Here is a 13133-nt window from a genome sequence, read left to right as displayed (position 1 = left end):
TTAAATATTTATGCACCCAATGACAGGGCTGCAAGATACATAAATCAGATTTTAACAGAATTGAAAAGTGAGATAGACACCTCCACATTTATAGTAGGAGACTTCAACACACCACTTTCGGAGAAGGACAGGACATCCAGTAAGAAGCTCAATAGAGACACGGAAAACCTACTTACAACAATCAACCAACTTGACCTCATTGACTTATACAGAACCCTCCACCCAACTGCTGCAAAATATACTTTTTTTTCTAGTGCACATGGAACATTCTCTAGAATAGACCACATATTAGGTCATAAAACAAATCTTTGCAGAATCCAAAACATCGAAATATTACAAAGCATCTTCTCAGACCACAAGGCAATGAAGCTAGAAATCAATAACAGAAAAACTAGGGAAAAGAAATCAAATACTTGGAAAATGAACAATACCCTCCTGAAAAAAGACTGGGTTATAGAAGACATCAAGGAGGGAATAAGGAAATTCTTAGAAAGCAAAGAGAATGAAAATACTTCCTATCAAAACCTCTGGGACACAGCAAAAGCAGTGCTCAGAGGTCAATTTATATCGATAAATGCACACATACAAAAAGAAGAAAGAGCCAAAATCAGAGAACTGTCCCAACAACTTGAACAAATAGAAAGTGAGCAAAAAAAGAACCCATCAAGCACCAGAAGAAAACAAATAATAAAAATTAGAGCTGAACTAAATGAATTAGAGAACAGAAAAACAATTGAAAGAATTAACAAAGCCAAAAGCTGGTTCTTTGAAAAAATTAACAAAATTGATAAACCATTGGCTAGACTGACTAAAGAAATACAGGAAAGGAAACAAATAACCCGAATAAGAAATGAGAAGGACCACATCACAACAGAACCAAATGAAATTAAAAGAATCATTTCAGATTACTACGAAAAATTGTACTCTAACAAATTTGAAAACCTAGAAGAAATGGATAAATTCTTGGAAAAATACTACCTACCTAAACTAACACATTCAGAAGTAGAACAACTAAATAGACCCATAACAAAAAAAGAGATTGAAACGGTAATCAAAAAACTTCCAACAAAAAAAAGTCCTGGCCCGGACGGCTTCACTGCAGAGTTCTACCAAACTTTCAGAGAAGACTTAACACCACTACTACTGAAGGTATTTCAAAGCATAGAAAAAGATGGAATACTACCCAACTCGTTCTATGAAGCCACCATCTCCCTGATACCAAAACCAGGTAAAGACATTACAAAAAAAGAAAATTATACACCTATATCCCTCATGAACATAGATGCAAAAATCCTCAACAAAATTCTAGCCAATAGAATCCAAAAACACATCAAAAAAATAATTCACCCTGATCAAGTGGGATTTATACCAGGTATGCAAGGCTGGTTTAATATCAGAAAAACCATTAATGTAATCCATCACATAAATAAAACAAAAGATAAAAACCACATGATCTTATCAATAGATGCAGAAAAGGCATTTGACAAAGTTCAACACCCATTTATGATAAAAACTCTTACCAAAATAGGAATTGAAGGAGAATTCCTCAACATAATAAAGGGCATCTATGCAAAGCGCAAAGCCAACAGCCAATATCACTCTAAATGGAGAGAATCTGAAAGCATTTCCCTTGAGAACGGGAACCAGACAAGGATGCCCTTTATCACCGCTCTTATTCAACATCGTACTTGAAGTCCTAGCCAGGGCAATTAGGCTAGACAAAGAAATAAAGGGTATCCAGATTGGCAAGGAGGAACTAAAGCTATCACTATTTGCAGATGACATGATCGTATACATGGAAAACCCTAAGGAATCCTCCAGAAAACTACTGAAACTAATAGAAGAGTTTGGCAGAGTCTCAGGTTATAAAATAAACATACAAAAATCACTTGGATTCCTCTACATCAACAAAAAGAACACCGAAGAGGAAATAACCAAATCAATACCATTCACAGTAGCCCCCAAGAAGATAAAATACTTAGGAATAAATCTTACCAAGGATGTAAAAGACCTATACAAAGAAAACTATAAAACTCTACTACAAGAAATTCAAAAGGACATACTTAAGTGGAAAAACATACCCTGCTCAAGGATAGGAAGACTTAACATAGTAAAAATGTCTATTCTACCAAAAGCCATCTATACATATAACGCACTTCCAATCCAAATTCCAATGTCATATTTTAAGGGGATAGAGAAACAAATCACTAACTTCATATGGAAGGGAAAGAACCCCCGGATAAGCAAAGCATTACTGAAAAAGAAGAAGAAAGTGGAAGGCCTCACTCTACCTGATTTCAGAACCTATTATACAGCCACAGTAGTCAAAACAGCCTGGTACTGGTACAACAACAGGCACATAGACCAATGGAACAGAATTGAGAACCCAGATATAAATCCATCCATGTATGAGCAGCTGATATTTGACAAAGGACCAGTGTCAGTCAATTGCGGAAATGATAGTCTTTTTAACAAATGGTGCTGGCATAACTGGATATCCATTTGCAAAAGAATGAAACAGGACCCATACCTCACACCATGCACAAAAACTAACTCCAAGTGGATCAAAGACCTAAACATAAAGACTAAAATGATAAAGATCATGGAAGAAAAAATAGGGACAACCCTAGGAGCCCTAATACAGGGCATAAACAGAATACAAAACATTACCAAAAATGACGAAGAGAAACCAGATAACTGGGAGCTCCTAAAAATCAAACACCTATGCTCATCTAAAGACTTCACCAAAAGAGTAGAAAGACCACCTACAGACTGGGAAAGAATATTCAGCTATGACATTTCAGACCAGCGCCTGATCTCTAAAATCTACATGATTCTGTCAAAACTCAACCACAAAAAGACAAACAACCCAATCAAGAAGTGGGCAAAGGATATGAACACACATTTCACTAAAGAAGATATTCAGGCAGCCAACAGACACATGAGAAAATGCTCCCGATCATTAGCCATTAGAGAAATGCAAATTAAAACTATGATGAGATTCCATCTCACACCAACTAGACTGGCATTAATCCAAAAAACACAAAATAATAAATGTTGGAGAGGCTGCGGAGAGATTGGAACTCTCATACACTGCTGGTGGGATTGTAAAATGGTACAACCACTTTGGAAATCCATCTGGCGTTATCTTCAACAGTTAGAAATAGAACTACCATACAACCCAGAAATCCCACTCCTCGGAATATACCCTAGAGATACAAGAGCCTTCACACAAACAGATATATGCACACCCATGTTTATTGCAGCTCTGTTTACAATAGCAAAAAGCTGGAAGCAACCAAGGTGTCCGTCAACGGATGAATGGGTAAATAAATTGTGGTATATTCACACAATGGAGTACTACGCATCGATAAAGAACAGTGACAAATCTCTGAAACATTTCATAACATGGAGGAATCTGGAAGGCATTATGCTGAGCGAAATGAATCAGAGGCAAAAGGACAAATATTGTATAAGACCACTATTATAAGATCTTGAGAAATAGAAAAAACGGAGAAGAACACATACTTTTGTGGTTACAAAGGGGGGAGGGAGGGAGAGGGTTTTTTATTGATCAATTAGTAGATAAGAACTGCTTTGGGTGAAGGGAAAGACAACACTCAATACAAGGAAGGTCAGTCTAATTGGACTGGACTAAAAGCAAAGAGGTTTCCGGGATAAAATGAATGCTTCAAAGGTCAGCGGAGCAGGGGCTGGGGTCTGGGGAACATGGTTTGAGGGGACTTCTAAGTCAATGGGCAAAACAATTCTATTATGAAAACATTCTGCATCCCACTTTGAAATGTGGCGTCTGGGGTCCTAAATGCCAACAAGCGGCCATCTAAGATACATCAATTGGTCTCAACCCACCTGGAGCTAAGGCAAAGGAAGAACACCAAGGTCACACGACAACTAAGAACCCAAGAGACAGAAAGGGCCACATGAACCAGAGACCTACATTATCCTGAGACCAGAAGAACTAGTTGGTGCCCAGCCACAGTCGATGTCTGCCCTGTCAGGGAGCACAACAGACAACTCCTGAGGGAGCAGGAGACCAATGGGATACAGACCCCAAATTCTCATAAAAAGACCATACCTAATGGTATGACTGCGACTAGAGGAATCCCGGAGGCAATGCTCCCCAGACCTTCTGTTGACACAGGACAGGAACCATCCCCGAAGACAACTCATCAGGCATGAAAAGGACTGGTCAGCGGGGGGGGGGGGAGAGATGCTGATGAAGAGTGAGCTAATTAAATCAGGTGGACACTGGAGAGTGTGTTGGCAACTCTTGACTGGAGGGGGGATGGGAAGATAGAGAGAGAGGGAAGACGGCAAAATTGGCACGAAACAAGAGACTGAAAGGGCTGACTCAATAGGGGGAGAGCAAGTGGGAGAAGGGAGTAAGATGTATGTAAACTTACATGTGACAGACTGATTGGAATGGTAAATGTTCACTTGAAGCTTAATAAAAATTAATTAAAAAAAAAAGTTTATGCAAAAAAAGGGGGGAGGTAGTGAGGGGAAATTGCACTATTAGAAGGATTCCAGGGACCTGCCAACGGTGAAGTAAGTGGTGAATAACCCAGCTTAGAGAGACAGCAGTGAGGCTACTCCCAGCGTGTGAGCAGTGTCAGCTTACAGACCTACCCCCTGGACCTAACGGCTGCCTGCAAGGAACTCCGCTTACCTCTTAGGAGCGGATTGGGAGGTGGAATCACCTGCTGTTTAAAGTTCATGGATTATTCTTTTCCTCTTTCCCTTTTTCCCGGCCGAGCCTGAGACCTGGAGTGTGTCTGAGTTGATGGGCTGTGACTCCTGCGGTGTCCCAGTCCACAGAGGAACTGAGTAGGCCTCTCTCCTCATCTAGGGCTTAGGAGGGCAGGGGGAGGGCAAGGAAAGCTGTTCCACCTGGACGACGCTCCTTTGTGGGTCCCCTCTGCCATGGACAGTGTTCGGTGATTCAGTCCCTAACTCTGGCCTCCCCTCATTCCAGCCCATAATTACAGGCAGCTCATACCCCACTGTCCCCTTGTGGAGGTTCTGGGAGCAGTGATTGACAACGCCTTGTGTTTAGCCTTGACCCTGTGGGATTCAGTTAGAGGAAGTGACCACAGCCGTTATGGACTGAATTGTGCCCCTCCAAAATATATGTTGAAATTCCCTGGTGGCACAGTGGTTAAGAGTTTGGCTGCTAACCAAAAGGTTGGCAGTTCGAATCCACCAGTCATTCCTTGGAAACCCTATGGGGTAGGTCTGCTCTGTCCTGTGACTCTGTCTACTCATAATGTCGCTATGAGTCAGAATCAACTGGACGGCAGTGGCTTTGGTTTTTCGGCATACTTGAAAATAAGGAACCCTGGTGGCTCAATGGTTAAGTGTTCAACCGCTAACTGAAAAGTTGGTGGTTTGAACCCATCACCTGCTCCGTGGGAGAAAGACCTGGTGATCTGCCCCTGTAAAGATTCCAACCTGGGAGACCATGTGAGGCATTTCTACTCTGTCCTATGGGTTACTTTGAGTTGGAATTGAGTCGGTGGCAATGGGTTGGGGTTTACGGTTTGGATACCTGTAAATCTGATCCTGTTCAGAAATAGGGTTTTCTTTGTTGTGTTCTTTAGGTCGTACCTAAGTAGCGTGAGTTCTAAATCCAGTCGCTTCTGAGTTATAGAAGAAGCAGAGTGAGCACAGACACGCAGAGGGAGAAGAGGACAGATGCGGAGACAGACGCATCTGCAAGGATGGCTGCAGCTGCTAGGATCTGAAATAGACAAGGAAGGACCTCCTCTACAGCCATGCCTCCAACTCTGGCCTCTAGCCCCTGGCCTGTGAGAAAATAAGTTTCTGTTCTTTAAGGGCACCCACTGCGGTATTTGTGTTACAGCAGCACTAGGTAACTAAGACTCTTTGAGAACCTTTTAGGACATGGTGATATCACTGTCTTTGAGGCATCTGGACACACCAGGCCCCGTCCAGATCACTGTACCCACCTCCAAGCTCTGGCCCTTGGTGTTGAAAAAGAATTAAACATGATTCACTTTCTTCCTGTGATTAAGCATCGTCATCGTTAGCTGCTGTCGAGTCAGCCCCCCACTCATGACAACCCCGTGAATAAAGGAACAAAGACCACCCAGTGCCACACCATCCCATGATGGGTAGCGGATCAGACCATTGTGACCCATAGGGTTTTCATTGGCTGATTTTCTCCCTAGTCCATCTTAGTCTGAAAGCTCTGCTGAAACCTGTTCGGCATCGTAGCAGCTCACAAGGCTCCACTGACAGCTGGGTGGACATGACATGAGGTGCACTGGCCGGGAATCGAACGTGGGACTCCTGCATGGAAGGCCAGAATTCTACCACCGAACCACCACTGCCTCGTGTGGTCGAGCATGGTTTGCTGTAATTACACCCTGCCATCTCCTCTTTATCTTACACAAAATGCAGACTGAACGACAGCAGGACCACTGAGGCAGATGCAGTGTTCGCAGTGTCCTTTCTCAGGTCCGCGGCCCCGCGTTGCTTCCCCCAAGGCGCTAAAGCTGTCTTCAGCGTTCCCCTGAAATCCTACGTCTAAGCACCGAGGAAAGATGAAGAAGCAGAGACTATGAGCTGTGGCAAGTGGGATCCATGCCCCGATTATCTTTATGTCTTTGGGAACATTTACCTCTGGTCTTAGTTTAAACGAACAGTTGCCATTGAGCCAGCTCCGACTCATGGAGACCCCACGCGTGTCAGAGTAGAACTGTGCTCCATAGGGTTTTCAGTGGCTGATGTTTTGGAGGTAGATCCCCAGACCTGTCTTCTGAGGCTCCTCTGGGCAGACTCAACCTCCAACCTTTCAGTTAACGGCTGAGCGTGTTAACCATTCTCATCACCCAGGGACTCCTGATCTTAGGAAGCTTAGTAAACTTGACCTAAATGTATATGGATGAGGAAGGAAGGTGTTTGTTTGAAGTTAAAGGCATCAGGCTGGGCACTGGGAATACAAAACCCATACCAAAAACCCACTGCCGTCGAGTCGATTCCGACTTATAGCGACTCTATGCAAAGAGCAGGTGAGTGTATACAGAGAGCAGTAAAATGCCTAACCCCAACTGAGCTGGAGCTGCTGCCTGAAAAGGAGGGAATGTCCTGGGGAAGGAGCGTGTGAGTGGGATGGAGTGAGAAGGACAGAAACAGGAGCAAGAGAAGGTGGACGTGGGGAGTCCTCAGTGGTAGAGAAATGGGAGTGGTTGACGTAAAGATGGAGTACAGGGAAGAAGAAGGAAAAGGAGCAAGAGAAGAAGGGAAGGAAGGAGGAGAGGGCAGGGAGAAGCAGACCTAGATACGTTTGAAGCCAGCTCTGAGGCTGCGTTCAGCTATTTCTGTTGCTGTTAGCTGCCCTCCAGTTGGCCCCTGAGTCATGGCGACCCCACGCACAACAGGATCGGGTCATTGTGATCTGTAGGATTTTCAGTGGCGGGTTTTTTTGGAAGTAGATCACCAAGCCTTTCTTCCTAGTCTGTCTTAGGAAACTCCACTGAAACCTGTTCAGCACCATAGCAACTGGCAAGCCTCCACTGACAGACGGGTGGTGGCTGCACTTGACGTGCACTGGGTGGGAACCAAGCCCAGGTCTCCCACATGGAAGGCGAGAATACCACTGAACCACTGCTAACATAGAAACCCTAAACCGCTTGACAGTAACACCCTATCAAGCTGGGGGGAACGGCTGGGATAAATTTTAAAGTGGTGAATATAGACCCAATATTATTCTTTTCCCCCCAGTATATTCCTTTAAATGCATAAACAACAGCCACAAAGATCAGAAGAAAAGGAAGAAAGCCCTCCACCACCCCTTCCAGGCTCCATCACTCAAGCGGCTTCCGATACGTGTTTCTTCATTTTAATTCCTCGGCTCGCATGGAGAGAAATGATTTGTATCGACTGGCAGGGTAGTCCGGGTATTTAGGGTTCCTCACCACTGTGGTGCTTAAATTGAGATGTGTCTTGAGGTCCGTATTTGTAAATCCTTCTTCTGAGAAACAATAAGTAAAGCAGAAGATTGAAACTGAATTTTCGGGAAAGGACTTTAGAAGGAAAGCCATTATTAATGTCAGTCCAGTTTAGTGAGAGAAAGTGCATTTAAACAGAGAAAAGCCAGCTTCCTGTCTCCTGGGTGGCAGGGGTAGCAGTGAGAGTGAGGGCCACCTCTGGGAGCCCTGCCTTTCAGCGGGATGGAGTCTGCTCTTTCAGGAAGCGGGTGACCAGGTCCTCCCAAAAGGATTGTTAGGATAGGAGCAATGACTTAAAATGCTAGCCGGAAATCCGTGTGTATTTTCTCAGACGCTTTAAAAAAAAAAAAAAAAAAACAGGTTTGTTTTTGTTGTTAGGTGCCATTGGATCAATTTTGGACTCACAGCGGCCCCAGGTGACAGAGCAGAACTGACCCATAAGGTTTCCTGAGCCTAATCTTTAGAGCAGGCCACCAGGTCTTTCTCCCACGGAGCGGCTGGTGGGTTCAAACTGCCAACCTTCTGGTTAGCAGCTGAGCACTTAACCGTTGTGCCCCCTGGGCTTCTTTGTGTGTTTGCTTTTAACAGCTTTATTGAGATACAATCCCCGTACTATACGATTCACTCTTTTAAAGTATACAGTTCAGTGGGTTTTAGTATGTTCACAGCTACGCACAACCGTCACCGCAGCCAGCTTTAGTATTTTCTGTCACCCCGGAAAAGCACCCTGTATGCTTTAGCTTTCACCCCTCTGTGCTCCCGTCCACCCCTCAGCCCTGAACAACCTCTAAATCTATTTCTGTCTCTGTAGATTTGTCTATTAAAGACTTTCCATACTTTTTTTTTTAAGTTACTGTCCGCTTGATTCTGACTCATGACAACCCCGTGTGTGTCATAGAGTTTTCAATGGCTCATTCTTCCGAAGTAGATCACCAGGCCTTTCTTCCGAGGTGCCTCTGGGTGGACTCAAACCTCCAACCTTTCGGTCAGCAGCCAAGTGTGTTAACCATTTGGACCTCCCCAGGACTCCTTCCTATGAACAGAATCATGTAACGTGACCCTTTGTGTCTGGCGTCTTCCGCTTGCATCATGTCAGCTCGTCCATGTCATAACATGCATCAGTACTTAATCTGTGTTGTTGAATCAATTTTACCACCAGACAAAGGGCAGAAATGTGCTAGCATTTGGATTACTGAATGGGGTTATTTCATGAATTTCTGTGTTGAAAGTTCTACAAATGTTGTTTATAACAATACAGATGTGTTTAAGTGATTTCCAAAGTGACTTCCATCTGGAAGGATGTCTTGTCTGTAGAAAGGAAGGCTTCTGAGTGAGAAATCCCCGGGGCAGGGTATCCAGGTTTGGTGGGGTCTGATTCTTCTACAGTTTGGGGGACCCTCTGTAGAAACATGGAGCCCTGGTGCCACAGTGGTTAAGAGCTCAGATGCTAACCAAAAGGTTAGCGGTTCAAATCTGCCAGCCACTCCTTGGAAACCCTATGGGGCAGTTCTACTCTGTCCTATAGGGTCGGTATGAGTCAGAATCAACTTGAAGGCAGCGGATTTGGTTTGGGTTTTTTTTTTTTTCTTTAGAAATATAAAATTATAAAATATAAGGTGAGGCCTTGGAAGGAGCCCTTGAGAATAAGGGGTCCTGAAGCTTAAGCTTCAGGTAAATCCACCTGAACTCAGGGGAGTGTTGTAGAGGGCAGTGGTGGTGCAGGGGTACGATTCCTGCCTTCTGTGCAGGAGACCTGGGTTTGATTCCCAGCCAACGCGCCTCATGGGCAGCCACCACCTGTCTGTCCCTGGAGGCTTGGGTCGTAGTCATCAAGTGCTGCTGTGACAGAAAAACCACAAGTGGATGGCTTTAACAAAGTTTATTTCGTCACAGTAAAGTAGGCAAAAAGCCCAAATTCAAGGCGTCAGCCCCAGGGGAAGATTTTCTCTCTCTGTCGACCTTCTCATCCATCTTCCCCCAGACTAGGAGCTTATCTGAGCAGGGTCCCCAAGTCCAAAGGACGCACCCTGCTCCTGGCACTGCTTTCTTGGTGGTATGAGGTCCCCCTGTCTCTCTGCTTGCTTCTTTCTTTTATATCTCAAGAGATTGCCTCAAGACACAATCCAGTCTTGTAGATCGAGTCCTGCCTCACTAACAACTGCACCCCATCCTCCCTCATTAGCATCATAGAGGCAGGATTTACAACCTGTAGGAAAATCACATAATACCGGGAATCATGGCCCAGCCAAATTGATACACACATTTTTGGGGAGATAATTCAATCCATGACAGCTTGCGTGTTGCTGTGATGCTGAACAGGTTTCATCAAAGCCTCCATACTAAGATGAACTAGGAAGAAAGGCCTGGCAATCTACTTCTGAAAATCAGCCGGTGAAAACCCTGTGGATCACAATGGTCTGATCTGCAGCTGACCATTGGGGTGGTGCAGGACCGGACAGCATTTTGTCCTGTTCTGCACAGGGTTGCCCTGAGCAGGGGTCCAGCTGCAGGGTAGTTAGTAATGACGCTAACACCAACAACAGTGGAGGTAAAAGCCAGCTCTCGGTGCACTGAGGAGTGAGAGGAGGACCCGGCTCCAGGGCTGGCGATGCCTTGGGACCCAGGGCCTGGGCTGACTTTGCCTCCCACATCCTCTGTGTGTTATTTGTTGTTTTTTTAAGCTTTAACTGCCTGTTCTCTCTGATATTGCCAAAACAGTTTGCTGGCTCCGTGTTCCAGTGATGTAATTTTTCATCTCATGCAAGATGTGTTGGTGCTATTTAAGGGGATGGGCAGGGGTTTATGATACGAAATCCAGAATGGAGTCATTGGAGGCAACTGAGGGGTCCCCCTGTGCCGGCAGGCGGGGACACTGGGGATACACTCCCAGAGCAGGAAGTGAATAGCCAGTGCCAGATCCTCAGGCTGGCACCCCCGTCCCCCCGGTACTTCACTGTAGGCTGCTGGGCCGCTAACCACAAGGTTGGTGGTTCAAGTTCACCCAGAGGCACCTTGGAAGGAAGGCCTGGCACTCTGCTTCCAAAAGGTCACACAGCCTTGAAAACCCTTTGGAGCACAGTTCTACTCTGACTCACATGGGGTTGCCATGAGTCGGAATTGACTGAATGGCAACTGGTGGTTTTAGTCAGGCCAGGCTAGACTCTGCTGCAGTAACAAACCAGTCTCAGTGGCTTTGTATAGCAAAATGTCTTTTCTTACTCATGCTAAGTCTGCCGAACCATTGCCTTTTGGGCCCCGGGGAGGAGCGGTGGCCTCTGGGCGTTTCTCCATCAGGCTGACCAAGTCCTTGTACCCCCAGGTGTGGCTCTGCGGGGGCAGCATGGAGGTCCTGCCGTGCTCACGGGTGGCCCACATTGAGAGGAAGAAGAAGCCGTACAACAGTAACATCGGCTTCTACACCAAGAGGAATGCTCTCCGGGTGGCTGAGGTCTGGATGGACGACTACAAGTCCCACGTGTACATAGCGTGGAACCTGCCACTGGAGGTACGGCCAGCTTCCCTTCCCTGCACCCTGGAAGAGCGAGCCTTGCTGCTTGGAGGGCCACTCCTCAGAAAGGCGCTCATACTCACTGTCTTACGCATCTCTAGGGAAACAGCCAGTGGTTGACAAATGGCCACACCTACAGAGAGAGACATTTACTCCAAGGGACTGGCTCACACGATCATGGGGTTGTGGGGGCTGGCAAGTTCAAAATCCGTAGGTCAGGTGGCAGGCTAGAAACAATGGGCTCAAACATACCTACTATTGTAGGCTTGCATCCCAAGATCCATAGGTCAGGCAGCAGGGAGAGTGGAGAACGAAAGTTCTGCCAGAAAACCTGTTTATAGTCTACAGGCAGCCCACACCCTAAGGAAACTTCCCTTCCAACTGGTTGACTGATGGCATTAGATTGCATTCTAGAAGGCAATTACATCGCATTACATTATGGAAAGTCACTCTCTAGTATTTGGCCAAGCCACTGGGAAGCATAGCTTAGCCGAGTTGGCACATAAAATGAGCCATCACACTTGCAAAATCACAAATGTATTTTGAGGGTGTTCACAGACCTCCGAGTTCTAGAACCCCACTTTATGTGGGGCTGGGTACAATGGGAACCTCTAAATGCATTTGCCATTATGGGAAAGCTCTTGTGTTCATCCTGGTCTTACTACATGGATCAGCTGCACCTGCTCCTGGATGTACACTGTGCCCAGAAGGTTCTTCCCCAAAGTTTTATCACCAGAACCCGTCACATGCTCCCACTGCACCCTACCATGGAGCTCCAGCTGCCCTGGGACATGCCTACTGGCTATTGAACCCCTGCCTACATGGCTCTTCAGCTCTTCCTCCTGCTTGGCTTGGAGTATGGCCAGGGAAAGTCCCATGTTACTCCAGCCCCACTGGAGGATCGCACAGTGGTTGTGCACTAGCTTGGTCTGAGTTCCAGCCCCGCCACTTAGTAGCTATGAGATCTTGAACAAATCCACTTCTCTTTTCTGTACCTTAGTTTCCTCAGCTATAAAATGGGAATAATGACTGCTCCTCCTTCATAGAGTGATTGTGAGGACAAAATGAGTTTAATACACATGACCTGCTCAGAGCAGTGCCTGGCCTGGGATACCTGCTTGGTAACACTGGTGAGCGTCTTTAATCACAGTGGGGTGACCAGCCCCCGTCCACCACAGCTGGGTTTTTCTCCTCAGCCACAGCATCCATAGGTGTCCCTGAGGCATGCCAACTGAATGCACTGGAATTGGGTCCCACTGAGAGTTGGCAGCCCCTTTGTTTCAGGAGGCTGGAGCCCAGAACAGCAGAATTGCAGCTGAAGGTACATAAGCTTTACAGATAATGAGGATAAAAGTCAAGACTTTATATCATTGTTAGAATTTTTGAAATACCTTTTTAAATACGTAACTGAAAATCATTTCTGGTCACATAACCCTTTATAGTTGTTAAACAATAAGTGCTTTTACAACAAGATGGGTTGACCCAGTGGCTGCAGCAATGGGCTCAAACATACCTACTATTGTGAAAACAGTACAGGACCAGGCAGCGTTTCATTCTGTTACACATGAGGTCGCTGTGAGTCAGAGCTGATTCAGTAGCACCTAACAACAGCAACATAATTATTATTAAGG

General features: G+C 45.6%; 1 protein-coding gene across 3 annotated transcripts in view; it reads left to right on the top strand.

Moving 5' to 3' along the window:
* Window positions 1–13133, top strand: part of GALNT17 (polypeptide N-acetylgalactosaminyltransferase 17) — a 542269-nt gene that overhangs the window by 480839 nt on the left and 48297 nt on the right. For all 3 annotated transcript variants that reach the window (XM_049904713.1, XM_049904712.1, XM_049904711.1), the window contains one exon: window positions 11314–11499. In XM_049904713.1, coding sequence (XP_049760670.1) covers window positions 11314–11499 — 186 coding nt within the window. The remainder of the gene's footprint in view (window positions 1–11313; window positions 11500–13133) is intronic.

This window comes from Elephas maximus, chromosome 12, assembly GCF_024166365.1.
Source record: "Elephas maximus indicus isolate mEleMax1 chromosome 12, mEleMax1 primary haplotype, whole genome shotgun sequence".
In the NCBI taxonomy this organism is placed as follows: domain Eukaryota; kingdom Metazoa; phylum Chordata; class Mammalia; order Proboscidea; family Elephantidae; genus Elephas; species Elephas maximus.
This window is presented reverse-complemented; position numbering and strand designations above follow the sequence as displayed.